The sequence below is a fragment of the Rhinolophus sinicus genome, chromosome 1 (genome assembly GCF_057876585.1).
Source record: "Rhinolophus sinicus isolate RSI-liver-muscle chromosome 1, RSI-T2T, whole genome shotgun sequence".
Lineage (NCBI taxonomy): Eukaryota > Metazoa > Chordata > Mammalia > Chiroptera > Rhinolophidae > Rhinolophus > Rhinolophus sinicus.
This window is the reverse complement of record NC_142501.1, coordinates 7,339,629-7,365,863: the sequence shown is the minus strand read 5'-3', so window position 1 is coordinate 7,365,863 and position 26,235 is coordinate 7,339,629. Positions and strand designations below refer to the sequence as shown.

Sequence of the window (26,235 nt, the reverse complement as noted above, 5' to 3'; positions counted from 1 at the left end):
CTGGAGACCACGATACCCACAGCCCTCCCCGTCATATATTCAGAATTTTGTCACCCAGTCTAATAGGGCTTCACATTATAAATACTTTTCTCATTATTGAGGTACCAGTCATATACCATAAAATGAACGCTTTTAAAGTATATAATTCAGTGGTGCTTCGTATATTCACGAAGTTGTACTACCACCACCATCTAATTCCAGAACATTCTCATCACCCCAAAAAGAAACCCTGGACCCATTAGGAGTCACTCCCCATTCTCCCTGCCCCCGGCAACCACTGGTCGGCTTCCTGTCTCTATGGATTTGCCTGGACTGGCCATTTCATATACCAGGAGTCACACAGCATGTGGTCTCTGTGACTGGCTTCTTACTTAGCAAACTTTTCAGGGTTCATCCCTTTTATAGCCCCTATTAGCACTTTATTCCTTGTCATGGCTGAATAACATCCATTGCATGGGTCCTTTTCATCAATGGACCTGGGCTGTTTCCACCTCTTGGCTATAGGGATTAATGCTGCCATGAACACGCATGTACAGCTTTTGTGTGAACGTGTGGACATATGTTTGAATTTCTCTCAGGCGTGGAATTGCTGGGTCGTATGGTGGCTCCCTGTTTAACTTGTTACATCGCCAGCAGCAGCGGATGAGGGGTCCGATCTCTCTACATTCTCGCCAACACTTATTCTTGCCTGGCCTTTTGATGACGGCCATCCTGGTGCGTGCAGTGGTGTCTGACGGTGCATTTCCTGGTGACTAATGATGCTGAGCGTCTTCCATGTGTAAATGCCTCCTGACACATCTGTCTTTCCCTTCCCATTGACACCATCCCAATCCCACCCTCACAACTTCAACCGGAAATTGGTGCTGCTCTCCCTGACCACTAGGCCCTCAACCTTCCACCGCACACAACGTAAGTTTTCATAAAACGAAATCTTGCATCAGCCTCTTCACACACGAAAATAAATGGCATTTGGAAAGTAAATCTGGGCGTTGTTTAATTAACAGTTTTATTCACTAAGAATGTATGACTTTACCTAAATTAAACTTACATCGATTCTTCCTTAGGCGCTGCCTTGGCCTGAAGGTCTTCCTGTTCCTTCATTTTATCCACAGCTTGGGCTTGTTTTTCAATTTCATTAAAGCACGTATTCGTCAGTTTCTGGGCTCCCAAACTTCCTTTTTTGGCCCCAAGCTAGAAGATACGCAAGATTATATTCTACCCAACCTGTCTGAAGACTTTTGCAAGAACAGTTCGCGTAATGGCAGGAGCTCTAGGGACTGGACATTATTATTCTGTCATTTACAGGGAGGAGCTGGAGCTCATGCACCTTACGCGACTGGACCCAAGATCACACAGCAGGAAGTGATGAGGCCGTCAGGATTCAAACCCTGGCGCCTGCCTCCACAGCAGGGGCTCTAAAAGGAATCATGGTACCTGAAAGCTGCACACGTGACAGCCCTCCAGGTCTCACGAGACAGCACTGCTCAGAGAAACACAAACATGCTAGAAACTGCCAGGGCGTCTTTGCTGATCTTTTTAAGTATTTTGTCATTGACAGAAGAAAAGCTAAACGCTCATTCTAGAAAATCTCACTAAGAGTAACATTCACCTCCTTGAACACAACAGACTCTTTATCAAAGCCACATTTATTATAATATGGCTCAAAATAATAAAAATAAAACGACAAAGGTGGTTCTCTTGAGTGTGTAAGCTACTTTAGAGATGAATTGCCAGGTATTTTGTACATCATACTCACTCCTTTTTTAGCTTGATTTGGCTTCTTTTTTATGATAGAGGAAACTTCTGTCAAAAAACACAAAGTTTAAAGTCAGACCAATAGAAATACATACTTTTTCTATTTTTAGTGTATTTTTTTTTAAAATTCTAACATACTGTATATTATTAAGAGACATTTTCCACATTAGTTTGTCATTAGGTGACAGTAGATGAGTCTATTTTGGATGAAAGGAGCTTCATCAAATGGAGTACGCAGCATTTCCACGTAACGTCCAAACTCAGAGAAAACATATTTTTGGACAGCACACGGAACAGAGATAAAGGGCCTGAGCTGTCCCCATTCGTCGCTTTCTTCAGGAGCACTTCTTAGTATATTAGAACACACTCTCCCATTAACCTCCACTCTTCAAAAACTTTCAAATTATTTCAAAACGTAAAGTTAGTGAGGCATTATGTATACAACGAAAACAGTCAGTGATGTCTTTTCCACTTTGATTTACAAACTGGTTTTATCATATTAACCAAAAACAAATATTAAAGCATCCTATTGTTTTAGTAGCCACATTTTCTAAATTGCACAAAAATATATGACGCTTTTAGAGGAAGTTTCTAAAAAATTGTTTTCTGGGTAAATTTTAATCAGAGATTATAAATTCCGTTTGTAGAATTATGTTTAAGAGACCCAGCAAGAATAAAATCTTAATTTTTTATTACAAAGATGAGAATGTGCTGTAATAAGAAAAGAGCATAAAACCACAAACAAAAGATTAAAATCTTTAGCTCTAATGAGAGGATAACATCATTCCGTTTCAAGTATAAAAAAGAGATCCATGGAAATTTTTCTTTCCACTATTCTTTTAGGTTTGTAATCTGCTCCCAAACTCCTACAAGTCTATTAATATGCGATGGAAATATCTAGACTACTTCGACTAGTTTAGTTATTTTTCACCAAAGAAGTTGCTTCCCAATCAATGCAATACAATTGGCACAAATTTCAGGTTTTACTTCCCTAATAATGAAAAATTTAAGTTCACCTATTATAAAATCAGAAAGAGAAGAAAATGCTAAGAGTTCTTGAGTAAACAGGAATTGTGTGGCTGCTCTGACCTCTGCTTATACTGGGAACACAAACAGCGCAACGTAAACCCACACCTCAAAAGCCTCCCCGCTGTCTCGGCCAGGTGCACGGCTGCCGCACGTCCTCACCATCAAGCAGGCCCAATCAGAGCGGCGTGTTCGCGTGATCAAGTCTCATTAACAGGTTACAGATTAACAGTCATGACGTCATGCTGCTCTATAAAGTCTGAGCAGAGGCAGAATCCATTTTTCCCTTACGACCTCACTCTCTAAAGCAGAATAAAGCGTCTGATGCACATTACCTAAAGCAGCCTTTGTCGGTACGTTAAGACCTTCCACGCTTGGTCCCTGTGCTGGTCCTGAAAGTTAAAAATATTGATATTAATGCAGAAATCAGACTCATCAAACATCCTTTGAATGTATAAGACGTCCAACTTGCTCAGTAGTACACATCTTATCCAATTTTGTCAATGATCGTCTTTCTTTTAAGCTCCATTTTCTATTTTATCATTATAAGAATTTGATTTCAAAGTCCATTAAAATAGAAGTGTATTTCTTATACAGTTGCTTTATAGAATAAAACTGTTAGTGGTCTCCCTAATTAATATCATTCGGAATTCTACCTCGTGATCTGGCGTTTTAAAGTCAACTGTTCTGAGTTATCTGCTACATATATGGACTATCTACCGAACATATGTTAACATTTAGAAATTCTAATGCCAATTATATCAATGATAGAAACCTAAATTTTCAGTTGTCAGGAAATCTGCCCTGTTTTCTAGTTTACCTGAAAAAGGATCCTCGGGGCAGCCAGATGGCTCAGTTTTTAAGAATTTTCAAAATTCTTAAAAACAAACAAACGAAAAAACCCGATCCTAATTAATGGCTCCTTTAATTTTAAAAATATGTTGTTATTTTAATTGAATTTTATTTGTTATTTTAAAAATAGATAAAATGTACTATATCTCTGTAATGAAATGTTATCTGGCCATTAAAAAAAACCAAGAAATACCGACACAGGCTGCAACATGGATGAACCTTTAAAAGATTGTGCTAAGCAAAAGAAGCCAGTCACAAAAGGCCATATATTGTATGATTCCTTATGTATGAAATGTCCAGAATAGATAAATCCATAGAGACGGAAGCAGACTAGTGGTTGCCAAGGGCTGGGGGCAGGGGAGAATGGGGAGTGATTATTGATGGGTACGGGGTTTCTTTTGGGGATGCTGAAAATGTTCTGGAATTAGAGCGTGGTGATGGTGGCACAACCTTGTGAAGTACTAACCACCAGTGAATTGTATTAAAACAGTGAATTTTATAGTGTATGAATTATATGTCAATAAAGCTGTGTATTTAAAAATGGCTAGCTCAACAGCGGAAACTCAACTGTTTTGTTTTTTTAATAAATATTTAAAAGTTAAGCGCTAGGGGAGGCATTTAAATAGGCACAGCAGGATGAGTGAGAAGGATGATATTTTGTAGAAAAAGAACTGACTATGCATTTATTGATCACCTACTATGGGCCAGGAACTGCTTTGGGCCATGAAGAAACAGCAGAGTATTTCAGGCCTCCCATTCCAGTTGTTAAATTTCTTTTGTTCTCCCCTTTTCCTTGTATAATCCTGAAGCTTACTCAAGACTGCACCTTGTTACCCAGGGCTGACAAATGAAATTCTGGGTTAAGCCTGAGACAAGTCTCCCTAACTAACAGCTGCTTAAGAAAAATTCTGGACTGAGAAGAGAGAGGAAAGGGCTGTCGCAGGTGCAAAAGGAGATGGAATTCTAAATGATAAAAACGTTTAGGAGAAACTCTTCAGCTAAGAATGTAGATTAAAAAATATTTATAAGAATAGGGGCGCCGGATGGCTCAGTTGGTTAGAGCGTGAGCTCTGAACAACAGGGTTGCTGGTTCGATTCCCACATGGTCCAGTGAGCTGCGCCCTCCACAACTAGACTGAAGACAATGAGCTGCTGCTGAGCTTCTGGAGGGGTGGCCGGATGGCTCAGCTGGTTAGAGCGTGAGCTCTCAACAACAAGGTTGCTGGTTCAATTCCCGCATGGGATGGTGGGCTGCACCCCCTGCATGAAACAGCCACTGGACTTGGGGCTGAGCTGCACCCTTCACAACTAGATTGAAGGACAATGACTTGGAGCTGAGGGGCCCTAGAGAAACACACTGTTCCCCAATATTCCCCAATAAAATGTATTAAAAATAAAATAAAATACTTACAAGAATAAAATCTTGTTCTGCATTTAGGTACCTTAGTTTTCTGTTAGTAAAATGAACTGAAACATCTGGACTGGAGAGGTTACGTGGATCTCCCGTGGCCTGTAACCTCCAGGCTCAGAAGGCTTTTATGCTAATAAGTTGTAACAGTAATAATATTCAAACGATCACCTGCACTTTCGGAAGGTACACACCCCAGCGATTCTCTGTCAGTCAGCAGAGTGTTGGAATTATATTTCCTCCTCTCTCCTTATGGATAACGACAGACGGATCAATGGCTCAGGAAGATTCCTTATCTTACTACAGAACCTCTCCCTGAGGAGCTCACAGCCCAGTGGAAGGTACACACAGTGGACATGCAAGCTAAGGGACACAACAGCTCCCAGAGCTGAGGTGTGCTGTGCTACGAGGAAGACAGTGTACATACACTGGCCGGGCTGCAGGGGCTCTGTGGCTGGACACCGCCTCTCTGAGGAGAGGACTTGGAGCTGAGACTCCAATAATGGGGTGGCCACATGACAACCGGGGTGACAGTCCCACTCCAAGCCAAACAGAAAGCAAGCACAGGAAAGCAGCGAAGTGGCAGTGCAGTGGACGTCTGAGAAATCTAAAAGTTAAACGCCTCTTGGAGATGTGTCAATGTCTTCTTTGCAGGCATTTAGGGTCATGTGCATAAAAGATGAAATGTGAAAACAAATCACAGGTGCAAATCATACAAACCAGCCATGTCAGAGTTCTTTGCATATTAAGGAACTAAGCTTTTTGTCTGCATATGAACTGCAAATGTTTATCATTTGTCTTCAAGGCACTTCTTCAGACCAGAAATGGCACATTTCTACCAGTCAGACCTACTGAGCTCTTCTTTCCTGAGGCTTGACCATGCATAGCAGGGCTTCCCCATCCCAGGATGATAAAAACCTGTACCCATGTGTCTTCTAGTGCCCTCATATTTTAATGTTTTAGACTTAAATCTTTGATCCACCTGAATTTAGTTTGGTGTAGAAGTAAAGAAAGAATTCTGCCTTATTTTATTATTTTTTCCAAAACGCCAGACATTTCTCCCAACTCCGTTCATTGTTCCCCAGAATGCAGACGGTTCCTATCTTGATTCACTGATTGATCTACTCTTAGACCAGTAAAATGAAAAACAGGCACCCTGAAACCTGCTCTTTGGTGGAATCTCGGACACTCGCACCCGTAATTCAATACAAGGGAAGTGACCAAATCTTTTCTTTACAGCGTACTCCCTCACTCTTTTCACAGAGAGCTGAGTGACCACTTCTAGCACGCTTGAGAAATACCATTTATTCTCCAACCCTCCACCAAAACCCTTGCCGGGAAGTTTCTGTCCTACCGCCCAGTCTCAAGGTTGGTGACTGGTCCTTCCTGTTACACTAAGTTCCTTGGAGAGTCCCAGGCTCAGCTTATACGAGCCAGCCCCCCAGGAGTTCACTGCTTAGTTGTCAATGCTACGTTTCTGTTGTTAATTGACACGTACATTTACTGGGCTAATAACACATGCTCAATTTTAAAACAGAAAAAGTTGATGTCTTGACCCATGTTATTCATATCACATAAGTGATTTTTTAAATGTAAGCAATTGATATTGATATATTTATTTACAACAAATATAATCCTATAATAAAGTCACCAAATGTGAACCATTGGGCATCAACTATTTATAGAATAGTTTTTTAAACTGCAATTGTATTTTCTGATAAAACAGATATTCATCATAAAAGTTCAGTCACTTCAAAACTGTATCAAAAAAACCCAACTGTATCAAAGTGAAAGAAAAAATCATCAGTAATTTCATTCTTCAATTAACCATTGTGGTGTGTACCTTCCAGAATGTTTTCTGTGGGTGTATATTTTCGTTTCTGTTTTTTTTTTTTTTTACAAAAATGAGCTCATATTCCATGTTCAATCATCTGTTTTTCCCACTTTATCATCTATCATGGATATCTTTCCCTATTAAATACAGGGTCTTATTTTCTAATAGTTTCATAGCAAGTCATTGAACCACAGGGTAGCTTTATGTGAACTTCGAAAGACTACCTTCATTATTTGCTGGGGTGGTTTCCACGTTCCTTGGTGTTAAAGACGATGCTTCTGGTTGTATTGACGCCCACTCTGTGCTACTCACCTGAAGCAAGGTGACAAAAGTCATTAGCAGGCCAGGCAAGAAGTCATAAAAAAAACAAATCAAAGCAGGGGAAAAAACCTAATAATTTAAATAGTCACCTTCTTAGTACGTGGATTATTGGGAAGGAAGGATAATATTCAACATGTCTATTCTTAAGTCTCTATTTCAATCCTCAAATTCTTTATTTTTCCTTTTTTAAAAATAAAATTATTATTATGCAATAATTTCAGATTTATACAAATGTTGCAAAGAGTATGGAGTTTCCATATGTTCTTCCCCCAGCTTCCTCTAAGGTTAAAATACCCATGGTACGGCTGTCAAAACTAAGAGTTACCACTGGTACTTTACTAGCTAAACTCCAGACTCTATTTGGATTTCAACAATTTTTTCCACTGATGTCTCTTTTCTGTTTCAGGATCAAAGCCAGAATCCCACAATGCATTTGTCATGTCTCGTTAGTGCCCTCTGGTGTGGGACATTTTCTCAGTCTTCCCTTGAAACTTTTGAAGGTTACTGATCAGGTATTTTGTAGAATGCTCTCCTTCCCACCCCACCCCCCATTTGGGTTTACCTGATGTTCTCTCATGATTAGACTCAATTTGGGCGAAGAAAACCACAGAGGTGAGGTGCCCTTCTCACCACCTCATGTCAACATGACTGAATGCTGTTGATACCAGAGCACTTGACGCAGGAAACACCTGCCAGTCTTTTCCCTGTAAAGTTACCATTTCCCCTCCCATCCTCTGGTGGAAGAAAACGAGTCACTAAGTCTGGCCTGCACTCCAGGGATGGGAGTAAAGCCCCACTTTCTCAAGGGGAAGTATCTATATACATGACCTGGAACTTCGTATAAGGAAGACAGTCCCCTCTCCCCATTTATTTATTTAATCATCTATTTATATCCGTATGGATTCCTGGAGATTTACTTTGTTCTCTGGATTACAATCCAATACTGTCATTATTTATTTCATTGTTCAAACTGCTTCCGCTTTGACTACTGGGACCTCTTTCAGGTTGGTTCCCGAGTCCTTTGGACATGGCCTCCTGCAGGCCCCTCCCTCCCCAGCGCTTCCTCACTTCCTAGCACCACAGGACGCTCCAGGCTCATCCGCCCCCGCAGCCTCAGTCCCAGAGTCTGCGGTTTCTCCGAAGGCAGCCCTGGTTCCTTTTATGGGAGAATGGTATTTAGAAAGCAAGATCTGGGTGTCGGGTATGTTTGTTGTCCTGGGTTGTCACTGTCCCCTGGCCCTCTCAGTAAAGCTAAGCAGTACATATATGTGTGTACTAACCCATGCAGACACACATACGGAGAATTAGTTCTCCATTGTGTATGCATGTGTGTATATAGAGACACGTGTGTATACAGAGACAGACACTAAGATAAACATGAATTCATACTAACATCTCCGACTCTAATCCACACCAAACTGCTCATCTCTCCTCTTTTAAGCCCATCATTTCTATTCCTAAGTTTCTCAGCTACTCACCATGGCTATTCTATATCTAGTTCTATAGTAAACAATAGTAACAGATCACAATAGAGCACCTTATCTGTTTTTCTTCTGTTAACTACTTCTGGCAACTACTTTCTTGATAACTACTTCTGGTAACAATGGACTGCGTCAGTAACACGTATGTGCAAATTATAATAGTAAAAAAACTCAAGGTTTAGGAATTTATACAACTTCACACAATTTTTACTTGGAAATTATTTAAAGACTGGATTGAGCAGCAGTTAGGCAAAGGGGGTCCCCTCCCCAGTGGGACTGGGAGGAGGCAGGGCAGCTAACAGAACAGGGGCTCGCAGCCAGAGGTCAACACATGTCCTGAGAGGACCAGTACATAGCAAGTATTTTAGGCTTTGGAGCCTATGTTCCCTGATCTAAACGACTTGGAGAAAACCCACAAAAGGACTGTGGACTGTTGTTACTGCTGCCTTCGGACCACAGAAAAGATAATGATACTTATAGCATTTACGGAAAGCGTATTCTGTGCTAGGTACTAATTCCTTTTATCTGTATCAATTCATTTCATTCTCATAACAGCCTTGAGATATGTTCTGTGTACACAGCTAACCAGGGGCAACGAGATTCAAACCCCTTTTAAAATTGGGGTTTATAAAGTACTGCCTTCATTCTTTGTCAGCTCCAAAGCTCTGAGCTGGACTGTGCCAGATTATAGTAATTTCTCAGCGTCCCTGGCAGCTGGGTATGGGCCATGCCACTAAATTCCAGCCAATAGGGTCTGACTAGAGGTAATGGGTATGCCCTCTAGATTTTTTATGCACTTGTTTTCCGGGACGTCTGTCCCCGTTGCTGGGAAAGGTCATGCCCTGGAGCAGCCACTTTGGACCCTGAGATGAAAGTCTCATTTGCAAACAACACAAGAAATCCCTTGGCCAGCCCTGGGCAGCCTACTTCTGATGGGAAACTCGTTTCTATCTTGCTTAAGTGACCGTATTTCAGGGTTGTTTGTTATAGCAGTTTAGCCTGAAACATTCTAAATATCTTCCCTTTATAACTGTCAGATGAAGCACACTGTGAAATTCCGTAAAGCATCATACGTACCTCAGCAGAAGCATGAGTGGCAAAGAAATCTTCCTCCTTTGGTGTAGGGGACAGACATGGAGCCCCACAGCTGTCAAGCCACAGCTGGAACAAAGACATGAAGTGGCCCTTAGCATTTCCCTGTCTTAAAAGGGTTTTAGTTCCTACCTGTCACTCCCTTTCTAGAGACCCGTTTGCTAACGACCGGGACTTTCCCATTAGTAAAAATCAGTAACAGGCCTACATGGGGGCCCTGAGCACATTTTAGTCATGTATCCATTCCGCAACTTCTGCTTCCAAACCTTGAGGATGTCGCAAGCCATTTCGGAAAAGGAAAGATCAAAGGCTTCTGCTATAAATAGGGCAGGTTCCAAAGTACAGTCCGTCTCCCTTGTTGTGGATTCCATATCCGCGAATTCACGTCCTCGCTAAATGTACTTGTAACCCCGAAATCATTCTCGGGGCACTCCTGCGGTCCCTCATGGACATGCGCAGAGCAGCACAGCCTCTGCCCGAGGTGCCTGTTCCCAGCTGAGGCTGAAGAGGGCGACACTCTGCCTGGTTTCAGCTCACACTGTCAACAAGTGTCCTTCTCGTGGTCTATTTAGTGACATGTTTTCATGTTTTTGTGCCTTTTGTTAGTGATTTCATTGTTTAAAAATGGCCCCGAAGCATAGTGCTGAGTGGGACCTGGCGTCCGTAAGCACGTGAGGCTGCCATGTGCCTCACAGAGAAAATACAGTCTCACTCAGACATGAGTTGTAGTGCTGTTGGCTGAGTTCAATGTAGCATCAACAATATGTGTTAAATAAGGTGTCTTTAAACAGAAACACACGTAAGGGAAGGCTATGCTTTGATCAGTGGATGAAAACGTGGCCAGAAGTGAGACACCTGACCCTGGATTTCCCTTGGGACTGGGGTTTCAGCATTCGCTCCACCAGTGTTCAGAGCACACACCACCCCCCCACCACCCCCAAAGCACAGAGCCACCAAGGGTGAGAACCAGCTGGTGGTTCCCTTGTAAGAGAATCCAGCTAGAAGGTTTTACTGTCTGGGATAAAAACCACTTTTCCTGCTGAGACGAATGTTCGTCTGAAGGAGACGACCCATCCAACCCGCCGTGCTTACGTCAGTGCCATGTTTCCGCGTCGCCTGGGAGGCCAGCCACTTGATTTTCTCCTTGTAGAGCTGGGCCGCACGGCTGTTGTACTTGGCGTTGGTGTCGCTGGTGTCACACCCATGTTGATGGAAGAAGGATGACTACAGAGGAGAGTACCCAGATTACCAGCAATACCGCATTAAATCTAGCATGGTAACCAAAAATGGGACTTCATGATATGAAGGATTTTTTGAAACTACTAGTGAAAACCAAATTAATGTAAACCATGAAAATTTTTTAAATAAAATTTTCCTTGTAAAAGGGAATACCCTCCACAGATGGTAACATGAATATTTTGGTAAAACTGGGCGTGAGACTTGAATCACAAAATAAAATAACTGGCCCCTCACTTCTCTATTAAACTATTTGTGTCACTCTGAATGTTATTTGGGGGGATGCTTTCCACTCAGGACTACTTTTCTTTTTTTCTGCATTAAAATAATCTTTTAAAAAACATCAAATTTAATTTAAACTTAAAAAAATCTGGGTGGCCTGTTAGCTCAGTTGGTTAGAGTGTGATGCTGGTAGCACCAAGGTTGCCGGTTCGATCCCTGCATGGGCCACTGTGAGCTGCACCCTCCTTAAAAAAAAAAAGAATATCATTGTGAGGGGTGTAAATGTCTATTACATTGTTTTGTACACCTGAAACTAATAAAAAAAAATTTTTTTAAATCAGAAATTGTCAGAAAAAACAATGGAGCAAATCAACTCCTGAAAGAAAGAGTGCTGCATCCTGGTGACCAGATTTATTGGAAGGGTTGGAGGAAAATAAAAATGTCATTTGAGCTACGAATTTGCGAGTTACCTGCAAATCAACTTGTTTCAGGAGTGGAAGAACCCTTGATCATTTCTTTTTTTTTTTTTTAAAGATTTTATTGGGGAAGGGGAACTGAACTTTATTGGGGAACAGTGTGCAATTTCAGGACTTTTTCTCCAAGTCAAGTTGTTGTCCTTTCAATCTTAGTTGTGGAGGGTTCTGTTCAGCTTCAAGTTGTTGTTCTTTCAGTCTTAGTTGTGGAGGGCACAGCTCAGCTCCAGGTCCAGTTGCCGTTGCTAGTTGCAGGGGGCACAGCCCACCATCCCTTGCGGGAGTCCAACCGGCAACCTTGTGGTTGAGAGGACGCGCTCCAACCAATTGAGCCATCTGGGAGCTCAGCGGCAGCTCAGCTCAAGGTGCCGTGTTCAATCTTAGTTGCAGGGGGCGCTGCCCACCATCCCTTGTGGGAGTCGAGGAATTGAACTGGCAACCTTGTGGTTGAGAGCCCACTGGCCCATGTGGGAATCGAACTGGCAGCCTTCGGAGTTAGGAGCACGGAGCTCTAACCGCCTGAGCCACCGGGCCGGCCCGATCATTTCTTAATATCAAATTTTACTCTGGTTTCTCTTTTGAATATCTTCTACATTTAAAGAGGCAATCATACAAAGCCTCCTATTTTCCATGCAAGATAAATTCTTTGTTTCAGCCAACTCTCAAAGGAGGGGCAACCAGTACAGCACCATCTGCCCGGACAAAGAGCCCTGGAATATTCTGTACTGTTGATTTATATACCTCTTTATACATTTCTTCATCAATTTCTATAGTGGTCACAGTTTCTTACACATCTCCCAGTACCATATTTAAATGTCAATCAAAAGCATGTCATCTACCTCAAAGCTCTGTCATTTCTCATTTCCACAGAAATTCGCTCACCCAGGCCGAGCCTGATGAGACCAGGGGTTCTCCTATGATGCTGGTAGTTTGTTGTTGATAGTTTATTACTTAAAATATTTGTAGTTTGTCCAAACCCTGCCAGGACTACTTTTAATCCATGAGAAATCCATTTCAATTAGGATTCCATTGAATTGAAATTTCTGGCAAATTGGTTAGGAGCTACGCTAACTCTCACCTTCCTGGTTACTATTTCTTCATTAAGAGAAACAGCACAGGCCAGGTGACAAATGTTTACACAATTAGGGGAAACTGTTTTAAACCACCTTCTGAGGGTCCATGTAGAGACATGAAGCACAGAATTCATATCTTAATTAAAGCAGGTGTTGTAAAAACCGTACAAGAATCCTTGTATTAACCCAATTTGATTAACGATAGTTTTGAGCACTCACACGTACCAGATTCTGCTCTAGATTCTTTGGGCACCGTCCCATTACATCCTCATAGCAACACTATCAGTCACTTTACAGATGGGGAAACTGAAGCGCAGAGAGGTTCCACAACTTGCCCAGTGTCACACAGTAAGCAGGGGCAGAGCAGGCACGCAAACCCAAGCAGGTTGGCTCCTACTCCCGCGCTTGAGCGAATGACCACTGACCTGACCCTCCCCACCCCATCCCCCCACCTCTGCCACCTCCGCTGACTGGAGATGAGAAAGCTGCTCTCTAGAGGGGTGAACGGACTTGCAACCTTGGGAAGGCTTAGAAATAAGGGCAGCAGATCAAGTCACACCCGTAGCGTTAAGTTTTGGAACAAGCTTGTGGACATCACGATAATGGGCACAGGTTTCTAATAAGTTAAGGTATGCTTTCTTAATGGGGTAAAAATTGTTTCTTGGAAAGTTAAAAAAAAATCTTAGATATTTTTTCACTTTGTGGTTTGTGGTCCTCCAAAGCTCACCCTTACATCCTTAGTATTTAATTTCTCTCACTAGGGAAAAGTTAAATCCAATTTAAATGTAAAATAATCAAATTTAAAGTTAATTTTTCTGCTTTGGGAACAATAATGAATAAAGGTTGAGAAACACTGATCCAAGGGAATCTGTATTTTGAAAACTACTATTTTAGATTTCTAATTTTAATTTTAAATATCTAGTTGATGCTAGATATAATTTTTATTTGAAATGCATACAAATTTGATTTCTTATACTTTGAATGTTTAATGGCATGTCCAAGGGAATTCTATTTACTCAGCCTCTACCATTTGGCATTATATATAGGGTATCAGTGCTTTGGGTGATTTTTGCCAGTTCAGTGTTTGAGAAATTGGATATATTGAATTTACAAATGAAGTTTAAAATGTTTGAGGATCCTTAGTTAAGTTTGTAAGCAGGGTTAAGAAAATCTGCTCTTAAAATTATAAGTTAAGTGACCACTTAATTGGTTATTTTTGCACAGAAATTACTAAGTTTATACGTTAATGATATTTATGTACTATATTTGAAGATTTGGAGACCAGATTTTTTTATTTGTAGACTCAATAGATTAAGCAAAATTCAGGTGTAAAGAGCTATCAGCGTTTATTCCCTTCTAGCACAAAAGCCACCCTCACATATTAAAAACTCTATTGTCATAAAGACGCCTTCCGGTTCTTCCACATCATCGCTGCCTGGTTTAATTGTCTTTATAGCACTATTACCACCTGTTACTTTCTTTTATCTACTTATTTAATGACTGTCCCTGCCTATGAGACAGGGGGCCTCATTTGTCTTGTGTGTCGCATATCCCAGCACTTAGCCCAAAGCTTCCTGTGTATTAGGTGTTCAATAGATTTTGGGATAAACAAGTCAACCAGATGGCCCAGCTGGCAAAGCCCCTCATGTTTTGCTGTTATCCAACAGGGACTCCCGAACACTGCCGATCCTGAGCGTCTTCACCAGTGGCACAGATATTTACACAGAAGGAAAACAAGTATGAGACGAACTTACTGCGTTAGCATTTCCTCCAACTTGCATGCATCGCAGCTGAAACCAAGACCAGTTAGAATCCAACTCCGTAGATCTAAAGGGAAAGAACATTCTTAAATGTTAATCCTTTTCTTCCCCAGAATCAATCCACTCAACTTTTGAGAACAAGATCTCCTTGATCTTTAGGATCCTGAAGAATTCTCCCTTTAGGTTCACAGTGACACATGCTTCCAGGACGCTGGGACTCCAGGGTGTGTGATGCTTGGTACGAGCAGCTCCTGGCCCCTCGTCCTGCCTAGAAGCCGAGGCTTTGCCGGCCCCGACTGCCTGCTCCGCCCCACGCCTGACCACAGACCGGCCACGCAGGCCAGCGCACTTCTGCTGCACTGACGGCAGCCAGCCATCTCTTCCAAGGGACAGGGACATGACAAGCTTCCTGGGGCTGCGGGAACAACTCTGACTCTCGGCCTGACATCGTCAGCGGGTTACGACCTAAAATGTGGTCATGCGTCTCTACTCACGCAGATACGCTGTTTGGGCTTTTTCAGGTCGGCTGTCCATTTGTCCAGTTTGACCCCAGTAGGAGCCGGACGATGCTCATCGTTTTACCACCAGGTGGAAGGGACCTGCCCAACCAACACCACGCGGGACGGAAGAAAACTCGGGATTTCCTGCTCTTGAAGTGAAAGGTGCCAGTGCCTCCTACCCAACCACACCTATGCTCTACTTACCTGTAACCTAAGATCCCACCGAGCAAGGTAAAGGCAGTAAGTGTATTTCCCCACAACAAAAAGTCACCAGGTGATTGATCAGCGTAAAGCAAGGTATGACAGAGCAACGATGCTAGGTCTTATGTTGAATCCATAGATATGAGCAAACAGCAAGGCTACCCCACAGGAGCTTGCTCCCCACTAACCGTCAAGGAATGTGGACTTGAAAATGGGTGCAGGTAGGACACCTTTACAAACGAGCAGGGTAGAAAGAAAAGAGGCTTCAGGTCCACCCAAAATTTCCTTTCTTGCTGCCCTTCCATTTACTAATTTCTATGCCTTTTTGTATCATTTAACCTTCATGCATGTTGGGATGTTATTTGGAAGCCCCTAGCTACCTTAAGATTAATAATAATACTAATATTATTATTATATATACATATGACAAATCCACTTCATGGTGATATATAAAAATTAAACCATATTTTATAAGAAACACATTTACCAAAGACAAAAGAAAACCTTTCAGATTTATTTGATTACCAAGCAAGGTGATTAAACTGTGTATCTTGTTCTGAAATCCTTTCTCTGAAAGACTTTGCTTAGTCACCACATTTTCGTGACTGCCCCGCAGACGGCACATGGAGTCAGGGGCTGTCCCCACCTCTCCCCCCCCCCCACCCCGCCAGCCATAGGGTGAACAGCACAGTCTCTGGACACAGACTGAGAGAGTGAAAATGTCAGCTCTGCCCTTACTAGCTTCATGACCTTAGGGAAGTTACTTATCCTCTCTGTGCCTTACTCTCCTCATCTGTAAAGTGGGGATAATTACAGTATTATCTATTTCACTTTTGTAGAAATTAAATAAGCTGGTGTCTGAAAAGTGCTTGGTTTGTGGTAAACACCATCTGCTAAAATTCTCACCATCATCATCATCATGGTAACCCTGTCACACTGTGTCATAAGCAGCCAGCTCCAGAGGACATACACGTCCCATATTTTTCTCATACTCAAGCACAGGCACATACTAGGTACCTGACCTAAAGTATGTCCTAAAATTGATGCTACAAGTACTCAGACGTGCTAATCTGCCTTACAACTTTTGGTCCTAAACTATCTTTAAAAAAATAAAGCCAAACATTTCTCTGTATATTTCTTAGAAATGAAGGTTTAAAAAAGCCTAATTGTTCTAGAAATGAGCTGACAGGGGTTCTATCTGATACACCTGGAATTTCCAAACAGAAGGTTTTGATGTCAGTGGACTTTGACAACAGCCAACCTTAACAAGAAACCTGAATTACTCATCAGTGCCCAATCCCACATGAGGAGGTGACTCAATGTCGGTTATTTCTTATCTTTAATTTAGATTAAGAGATGGGGAAAGGTAAGAGTCTCTGAGTGCTAAGGAAAAAGCAAAGCCGCGAAAGTAAGAAAAATTAAAGAATTGGTGTCACTTGAACACAACAGCTCCTGTTAACCAACCAGGTAAACGAGAAAACAGGTTTCCCACAATCTCTGTAATCCTTATTCGAGTCAAGACACAGCCTCCTGAAAAATGGCACGAATTTGCTTCCCTCGTGGCTGCCAAAGTCAGTATTTCTTTGTAAGCAGAGCATCTGGATTTCAGAAACTTATGAAATCAGGACTCACCACATAAACACGACAGGGTCATCCTGAAATCAGGAACCGGTAATGGCATAAACCACAGCACAATTCGTCGTGACTTACTCAGAGACACGTCCAGGAGCAGCTTCCAGGAAGCCACTGGTGTGTAACTGGCTTGACTGCCTAACCTAAGGTCGTGTGAGACGTCACCCGTCCACGCTAAGCTCATCCAAAGGCGCACTGAGCAGGCGCCCGGGTGGCTCCACGGTCAGCACGCGCTGGCGGCTCGCCCGTGCCAGGCGGCAGGGGCTCCATTCGCTCACTCCTGCCAACACCCTGTACTGGGCTCCTCGTCCCCACTTGCAAGGGCAGGAAACAGACACCGCGAGGTAAGGGACACACCCAGAGCTTGGAAGGGATGACTCTGGGATTCAGACCCGCAGCGGCCGGGCCGCAGTCTCGGCTCCTACCGCCTACCCAGCGCCCCCTCGTCCGTCTTGGGGGGCGCCTGCTGTGCCCAGGACCATGTCAGCCTTCAAGGCCCAGGAACACCCTGCAGGGGCCTCGGGAGGGGAGTAGAAGCTCCCAGCCTGGCAGTCAAGACCCTCCACAACGTCCCACAAATCGTCCCCTTTGAACCCGATTTCTCCTCATTTTCCGATGCATAAAAAGTAGCACTAAGCACTTCACTGCTGTACACGCACCTCTACACCTTTTCTTCACATCTGAGCGCTGGCCTCCTTTTCCCTGCCCGTGTCCGTTACCAAAAGCTCACCAAGCCCTCGAAGTTCACTGCAAGTGCTACCTCTTCCTTTAAACTATGCCTGCTTTTCCGACCAGACTTGCACGCAGCATTTTGTTTCCATCTCTGTGCCACACGCCACAGTCTTTCTTCTTATTCATGTTGTGGATAAGCCTGTCCCTGCTCCCAGCCCAACAAGATCAATGCAGGGACTAGATCCCATTCACATACTTAGCAGTGAACTTGAGAACGAACAGAGCCAGAGGGAAGGCAGTGCGTGAGACAGGATCTCACAGGTGCTGGAGTGAAGAAGTCTGAGTCCTGGCAGGTGGGCGGGGGGTAGGGGGGGATGGGGAATGTGGGGGGGCAGGGCCCCATCCAGTTAGGTCCACTCTGCAGTCAGCCCTAAGGCAGTCTGCAATTTCCCTAGATGCCTAACCTGCCTTGCCCTTTTTGCTTGGCAAAAGTCACAGTTTGTAAATTTTTTCCTTTGCAAAATTGTTGACTTAAAATTCTACTCAAACCCGTCCCCCAAACAAAAAACACCCCATTTAAATACATATTCCACCATGCCAAACTGCTAACATGATCATGTCTGGGAAACGGGACCATGTGTGTGCACTTATGTGCATATGTGTGTGAATGTGTACCTGTGTGTGTGTACCAGTGTGCGCGCATATATGTGCACATGTGTACATGTGTTTACATGTGTGCACGCACAGGTGTGTGTACCTGTATGTGTGCATGTTTGTACATGTGTGCGTGCACATGTATGTGCCGGTGTGTGTGTGCAGGCGTGTGTACATGTGTGTGAGTGTGTGTGTACATGTGTGTGCAGGTGTGTGTATGTGTCTGTGTGTACATGTACGTGTGTGTGTGGCTCGCAGGGGCAGAGGAAGAAGAGGGGAAAAGGGATTCCAGATGAGGGCTTTCACTTGTTACTTTATATACTTTGGGACTGCTTGGATGTTTTTCCCAGTGACCTAGTGTTTGTAATATTTTTTTCATCAATAAAAAATGTTCAAAGAGAAGCTCCCCACCTTGTAAAACAAAAGATACTGAATACCCTTATCCTTGACTTTCTCTTGTCCAAATCCTAGGCTGCAGCTCTTTAAACAGTGCTTTTTTTAACAGTTGATTTGAATCATTGATAAGCACTGTGATTCATACAGTTATATTTATCTGACGCTTAAAAGGCTGGTGATTAAACCTGCAACGGCCCAAACAGACCCTGCTGTCCAGCCTCACCAGGCTGTAGGTCAGGCGTTCCCTCAACTGGGGAACATGTCAGAAAACCACCTCACTTCCTGGAACGGTTTAAGCTGGCCATGTGCTTTGGTGGTGAGGAAAAGGGAGGGTGAGATTATTAAGGGCAGGGCTTGGCAGAGAGGAAGAGGGAAAGAACACATCAAAGAGAAAGGAAGACAAGCAATAATGTGTTGCCTCAAGTCCAGCCTTTGTGGGCTTGTGAGCTCATGGGCTCTGGGCAGAGTAAGTCATCGTGTTAACTGGCAACCATTAGTGGGGGGGATGGAGAGGGCGGGAAGGGGGGGCTACATTAAAAATAAACTTGCCCTGGCAAGTAAACCCCTCAATATTTAAAAAAGAGACAAAGACAGGGTAGTGTATTCAAAATATTCTGGGACCAACATCTAAGAAAAAAGAAGAAACTGATGCTCTAAAACCAATAAGAACACACATGAGAATTCCCTTTCCTAGATAACTACCTATGGAGTTACATGGCTATAAATATTTAGCACATCAGGCCTTTACAAATTGATTTCTGAAAAAAGAACTTAGGAAAGTTCTCTTTAAGTTAATACATTTAAAAAGAAATTATGTTGCGATCGTTACTACTTAGTTTTTGTGCTATCATACAAAATATCTCATCATGAATTACAAGACTTTATCTTCCAGGAACAAAATGCTCTTTACAGTAATATAAAATCAAATTCCTTAAGTCATAATATAAAATAAAATTGCTCGCCACTTTCTAAGTCGCCTTCCTGCCTAGCTGGTTCCTTCCCTGGGAGAAGAAGTAGCAGGAAACAGGGGATGGGATCCACCGCGGCCGTTCGGTGGCGCCCCAGCCTCGGCCCATGGCTGCTGATGTACAAGCCATGCTTGACTTCCAAGCCCAAGTCTGGCTGGGATCTTTTTGTTGTTATTTCAATCGCTTTTACCTCCCCCTGGACTTGGGGCTGTGTGTGTCCAGAGGGGCGTCTTTCTCTGATGCACACAAAGGCCCCGCCTGGGCACTGCCAGTGTCAGAGTGGAGGAGAGGAACTCGCCAGAAGGACACAATGCAGCCCAAGACGTCACTAAAATTCATACAAAAACTGTCACTTGGGCTTTGTGGTGTTCGTGTGGTGCGGGCCAGGGCCGGAGGGTTCTGCCAGAAGGGAAACCCTGCTCTGAGGACCTGGCTGTCCACCTGTGTGTGGGTGGCGGGGACAGACCCACAGCACCTGACTCCCCTCCTACCACGAGTGGCCCAGCAGGGCGCCTCTGTCGTTATTACAAGATAATAAAGGGAAAGGAAATACTGTCTTCAAGCCTCCATACTGACTGTTGTCACCACCACGGCCTCAGGTCTGACACAGAGCTCTATATACCAGTAACTGGCCAGAAAAGAACACATTTCCCCAGTTTACTTAATTATGTAAGAACTTAAATCTCTTTAACTCATAATCAACCTCTCATCTACTTGATGTCGAAGGAAACATAAGAGAAAAAGGGGAAAGAGTCCCATGGGACAGTGTCACCCCTCCCACTGACCAGCGAGGACAGACTTACTTACCGAATAAAGCTCAAGTGGACACCCAGTGACCGGTGTGAGCCTGAGCAGTCGATGCAAAGGAACACCCCGTAGGTGATGCTGGCCCAGCTGGGGTTCTTGGCACCGCAGTCAAAACACACCTGAAAGAAAATGTTAAATCCTGTTATTTGTTACTTTCTATTAGCCAAATGAGCCATCCCGTAGGATACGGTACAGGATTTAGCTTGAAAGCTGCTTAACCTTCACAATTTAAACTGGTTGTTAGAAACTATCTCACCCAGATTTTAAAAACCTCAAATTTCAATTCACTTTATTACTGCATATATAATTATATGTTAATATAGTTACATTAATACAACCCACTAGTTACGTGGTACGTTAGTATTACGCATTACGTATCTATTATAACACTGCAGTATTACACTGTACCACTGTATCTAACACTGTCTATGATAACGCACTATGCGTAGTGACGAGGACTCGGGTATGTGTATCATCTCTCACATCACCTTTCCTTGAAGCATCAGCGCGGTTCCTACCAGTCACGCAAAGGAACACTAGTCATGGCTGCCCCTGCTCAGAACGCTCAAGGCCTTACTGTCCCCTGGACAGTGGCTCTAGACCAGATGGCAGGGCACAGATGGATACTTCTCTCCTCACCCAGAGGAGGAGGAGAGGGTGCTGGCCAGACTCCAAGGTGCCCCCAATAATCCTCCTCTCCTGGTATTCACACCCTTGTGGAGTTCCACCCGCACTTTTTCAGGGTGATCCGTGTGACCATGATGTGGCAGGAATGCCATGTATCACTTCCGATTAGGTTACAAAAGACGCTGTGGCTTCCTTTCTCTCTGTTGCTCTCTCTCCCCTGGCTCACTAGCTCTGGGGGAAGCCAGCTGCCATGTCTTGAGGACACTCGGGCAGCCTCGTGGAGAGGCTGTGAGGCCAGTGCCGGGCGGGGCAGGCCAGCCACCACACAGGTGAGCCTGAGAATGGAAACTCCAGCTTGCAGACGACTGCAACCTCAGCACAGAGAGACCCCGAGCCTCCTTTCCTCAACACTGACTGAGGTCAAATATTCTTCATCTGATAACAGGATTATAAAAGCAGTCTAAAATACACAGTGCTTGTCATGGAAATTCACGCGTAATTAATTAAAGTCAGAAAAACAGAACAGTAAAAATTCCACTAATAGGAGAATTGCTTTTAATTTTCTTTTCCAGAAAAAAAGCTCCCATATTTTATACACGCTTCATAGGCACAGCAACGTATGTGAACACTGTCCCAATTATAATCATCAAGAAAGACCTGGCTTCTGGACTTTTGAAGGCAACACGAGAGCGAAAACATGAGCGGGTTTCCCAAAGCCCCTCACCATCATAGGCCCACAATGAGCATGCAGGAATCGTGGGCATGGAGTGACAATGACATGAAAGGTGCCAGCCATTCATTTCAGTGTTACTGGCCGGCGCTCAGGTATTAAGAAGTAGATGGGTCGCTGATTCCACAAACACGTGCTGAGCCCCTACCCCCTGCCAAGGCACACGCTGGCCTTTGAAGAGCTCATTGTGCAGTGGGAGGAAGGACACAGAAATTCAGACACCCTGTGATCACAGCCATCAGAGTAAGGCATCCACTTACTTGGGACTCTGCCAAAGGTGCCGTCCCTCTGCGAGAGGCCATTGTGATGCCTCACTTACTCAACTAAGAGTTGTGTACGTTTGTACAATCAAATATGTACCTGGAGCACACAAAGCACGTGTAAGAAGGTGGGTCAGGAAGAGTCGGCTGCACAGAGCCCACAGACTAGCAGTCTAGAGGGTAGGACAATTAGTTACAAGGTTGAATCTTAGTAAGCAAGGACAGGATGTATCCATTTTTCTAGACAGGCACTCGGGACCTCAAGAAGAGAGTCTAAAAGGTCAGCAAGTGGCAATAGCCTGTACAGGAAATGGCCCTGTGGACAGAGGTGACAGCAGAGATTGGGTGTGCACGGCCCAGGGCAGCAAGCCGGAGAACCACCCCTGAAGCGGCCGCAAGGCTGGCTGCACAAGAGAGCAGTGGGGAATCGAACATGGAGGCACAGCGTCCTCCTGACCCACTGAGATGAGGAACTGCTAGAGTGTAGCTCCCTGAGGGCGGGGCCCTGTCGATCTTGTTCACCTGAGCCAAGCGACGAGCCTGGCACAAGTGGCATTAAAGGCACAAACAGGTAGTGGGGCAGTTTGGAGGCGCGGAGACTGGGACGTGTGGGATCTGAGGCCGGGAGGCAGTTAGAAATCCAAGCCTGGCTCTCACGCCGCCTTGAGTCTCCTGCTCGCAGGACACTGCGCTGAGAGACGGACTCCTCTGTGTTTTCATACGAAACCCCAAACCCAAGTTGAGACATGCTTTTCTAAGCAGAGTATCAGTTATTACGGTGACGATAAATAGTTTTGACTAACAATTTGCTTTGCCTAATGATGAGAATAATAATTGCTATAGAAAGAAGCTAATATTGACTGTTTACTCCCTGTCAGGCACTGCTGTTGGCCAATCGAATCTTCAGAACAACACTGTAAGAAGGTATGGTTATGGTCCCCATCGGGGCCCGCTTCCTGGGTGTGTGTGATCTGGGCCCCATACTCAGAAGGGCCCATGACTGCTTAACGTTCTCTTGTCTCATCTTGAAATTCTTAATACTTTTCAAACGAGGGCCCTGAGTTTTCATGCAAATCAGGTAGCGCAGTTTTGATCCCCATTTTAGAGAAAACTAAGGAATTCTGAAATTAAGTATCACAGTTAAGAAGGGGTATCGCGGGGACCGGACCCAAGGCAGTCTGCGCCCCAGCCCCCTCTTCACCCCATCATCACACTGCCTCTCACACGGCCAACAGCCTTCATCCTTCACCCACTGGACTGTGTACTCCGAGAAGGCAGGAGCCTGTCTCTTTATTCAGGGTGCATCAGTGTACCCTCAATGCTTGGCACGGTGCCCAGCACACCACAGGTGCTCAATGGATATTTGTTGAATGAATAACTTAAGGAATCAACATAAAACTAAGGAACAGTATAGCTTCAAGGCGGGAGTTCACAAACTAGAAAGCTGACCCTTATGAGTTAAAACCTTTGGTCTAGAGTAAATGGTCATCATACACGAGAGGAAGCAATTGGACACCACATTCTGAAAGTAAACCGAGTTGTTTTTTTTTTACCTACCTTTCCTGTCTCGTGTACCTTACAGCTCCTTTTCAGAACCCCATTTTGACAATGGTTCGTGTCCTACAACTCTTCCACATCACTAAAACTAGTTTTCATCTTTGTTTAGGTAATGGTTTCTTACTCATGATCGAATAAAAAGTCTTAATCAAGAAATGTAACACACACAAAAAAATGTAGTGTGGAACATTACCAGAAAATATTTTTGCTCAATGCTTTTATTAATCCCATTACAGCATATAAAGTGTTCCACAGGTGTGTTCTTCATAATAAAAATAACAATAACAGAAAAGAGCTGATGTGTATTGGAGGGTAGTATACGGTGGTACTGCTCTAATTGCTTTTCCTAGATTTTCTCAAATATTTAATCTTCACAATAACCCTCTGAGTCAGATCCTGCTCATGTCCCATTTTCAGACGAGGAAAACAAGGTACCAAGTGGTCAAGTAACCTGCCCAAGGGGACACAGAAAGTAGCAGGGTCCTGATAACAATTTATAAGCAAGCCACACATGTCCCTCAAAGTGTCTCTTGGTAGAAAGGCACTGACTTCTTATTTGAAAAGGGCATCTTCCCTTTGAAGAATTCTAGTTACAGGAACCACTCTTTATAAACGGGTCAATCTAAACCTGAAAATCAAGAAACTAGCACAGAAATCAGCACTGGCGAATTCCTGGAGCCTTTCTCCTCCTGACTTTCCTACCTCCATCAGACATCGCTTCCAATAAACGGCTCCCTTTCTCACTCTTTGTAGGCTGCAAAATGATGGGCTCCCCATCCCCCACCAAGACTTAAAACAAAGACACCTAAATTCTGTAAAACTCAGGAACTTTCTCTGCCATCACCTCATGGCTCCTGTGACCATGCTCGTTAACAGCTGTTCACTTTGGAGGTGATGGCGGGGACCAGACAGAACTCCTGTCACAGGAAGGGAGGGGAGAGTCCACACTGACGCGACAGCCCTTTGCACTCTCCAGGTTCCACTCCGACCTGTGATCCTCATCGGAAGGTGTCACTTTAGCCCGATGTGTCATCACATGTCCAGCCAGTTTTGAAAAGTTGTAAAAGTCATGGGGGAGGGAGGGGAGAGCCTCTGGATATGGCAAAAAAGGAAACCCCTAATTTCCAAAGAGACCCAAGGGGAAGAAAGAGAAAGGGTCTGTGTGTGTGGGCTTTCTTAGCAAGAGAAAAGAGCTGGAAGCCACTGCACAGACCACTTGGCAGCTTTATCGGAGACACTGACGCTGCCATCAAAGGACAGAGGGAACCAGGCAGGCTCCACAGGCGCCCCCGGGGGAACTTTAGAGATGAGTTCACGAGTGGGGGGGGGGGCGAGCTGAGCTTTTCCAAACGCCGAGCGCTACCAGCTGGAGTTCTCACCCTGTGCGTGCTTCCCAGCTGGGTCACAGGTGGCCTGCGGTGTCGCCCCCACTCGTAGGGACCCCGGTATCCTCAGCTCTCTCGGGAACTCGACAGTGTCCACTCGGCCACCCCCCAAAGCCGCCCCCGCCCTCGACCCGGCGTCCGGAACCCGCAAGTGTCTGCCCCCGGCCCCCAGGACCCCCCAGGTGCTTTGGCCTCCCGCCCCCAGGACCCCGGCTGCTCGCCCCGCCCGAGTCCCTAAGGGTGCGACCCCTCCCCCCTTCCTTGTTGAGACTGGGGGGCGGCGAGCGGTCCGGACCCAGGAGAGGCCCAGCTGCCGCAAGTGCGACGTGTCACAGCCCAAACCGGCTCCTCCTCCCACTGCCGCGGCCACTGGCGCCGCAGGGGCGGCCCGCGGGGTCCGGCAGGGATGCCAACCAAACGTGAGCACGCCCGGCGACCTTTACCTTGTTGGTGGGCACCGAGCGGAGGCGCTTGAAGATGGTCAGGATGTCCTGCTTGCTGGGGTCCCCCATGGTCACCAGACAACCGAGGGCGCAGCTGGCCCCGCCAACCGAGAAGGGCTGACAAGGAGCGGTTGCCGCCTCCCGGAGCTAGACGACGGCCCAGGGGGCGGGGCTGCGCGTGACGGGCAGGTCCCGCCCATAGCCCCGCCCACAACGGGAGCGCACGCGCCGTTCTTCTCTAGGGTGCCTCGCTCAACTGCGCCGCTGGCTCCGCCCACTCAAGCCCCGCCTCCGGCGCTGCAGGCGCGTGCACAGAAGGCTCGTGCGCGTTTTCCGGGTCCTCGTCTGCGGTTCGTGCAGGGCAGTGGGTAGCGAACCTGACCTTGGGTTGGGTTTAGTCCCATGCGCATGACCTTCGTAACGGACTGCTTCCTTGGCCAAGGTCTTCTCACTTCCATCCCGTAAGTGCGGCAGAACCAGCCACTTGAAGTGACAAAGGAGGAAACTTGGGGAAGGGCCTCCCCGCCCTTTCCGACAGAGGACTGGAGTCTAGACGCAGGGTTTTCACTAGTCCCTGTCGACTGGCCTAATAATTCTCCAGCTGATCCACCAAAAGAAAACGGGTTTATTGGCGAAAAGAAAAAGAAACGGAACCACCAAGAAGTGCACTTGCAGCCCAGACTGCCCTCCGGCTGCCCACGTGGAGAAAGGAACCCAGCGTCAACATGGCTTCTCCCTGTATTCGCATCCCTCCCCGGGAAATTGCCACAGAGTTCAACAGGAAGGCAAGACCAGAGCCAACAAAGGGCCCAGCTCCACCCACAAGTCCCTCCAGCTCCGTGGTTAAGAATCCTAAAATGCCAGTTCACT

General features: G+C 45.1%; 1 protein-coding gene and 1 pseudogene across 1 annotated transcript in view; both read right to left on the bottom strand.

Annotated features, from left to right (window-relative positions):
* Positions 1-25,540, bottom strand: part of ARFGAP3 (ARF GTPase activating protein 3) — a 47,852-nt gene extending 22,312 nt beyond the window's left edge. The window contains exons 1-9 of the mRNA XM_074326489.2: positions 25,366-25,540; positions 20,364-20,482; positions 14,528-14,600; positions 10,862-10,993; positions 9,755-9,838; positions 7,100-7,187; positions 3,117-3,173; positions 1,757-1,803; positions 1,049-1,191 (exon numbers count right to left, since the gene is read on the bottom strand). Coding sequence (XP_074182590.2) covers positions 1,049-1,191; positions 1,757-1,803; positions 3,117-3,173; positions 7,100-7,187; positions 9,755-9,838; positions 10,862-10,993; positions 14,528-14,600; positions 20,364-20,482; positions 25,366-25,434 — 812 coding nt within the window. The 5' untranslated portion in view covers positions 25,435-25,540. The remainder of the gene's footprint in view (positions 1-1,048; positions 1,192-1,756; positions 1,804-3,116; positions 3,174-7,099; positions 7,188-9,754; positions 9,839-10,861; positions 10,994-14,527; positions 14,601-20,363; positions 20,483-25,365) is intronic.
* Positions 12,236-13,217, bottom strand: LOC109436450 (U6 snRNA-associated Sm-like protein LSm3 pseudogene; annotated as a pseudogene).
* Positions 25,541-26,235: the final 695 nt, after the last annotated feature.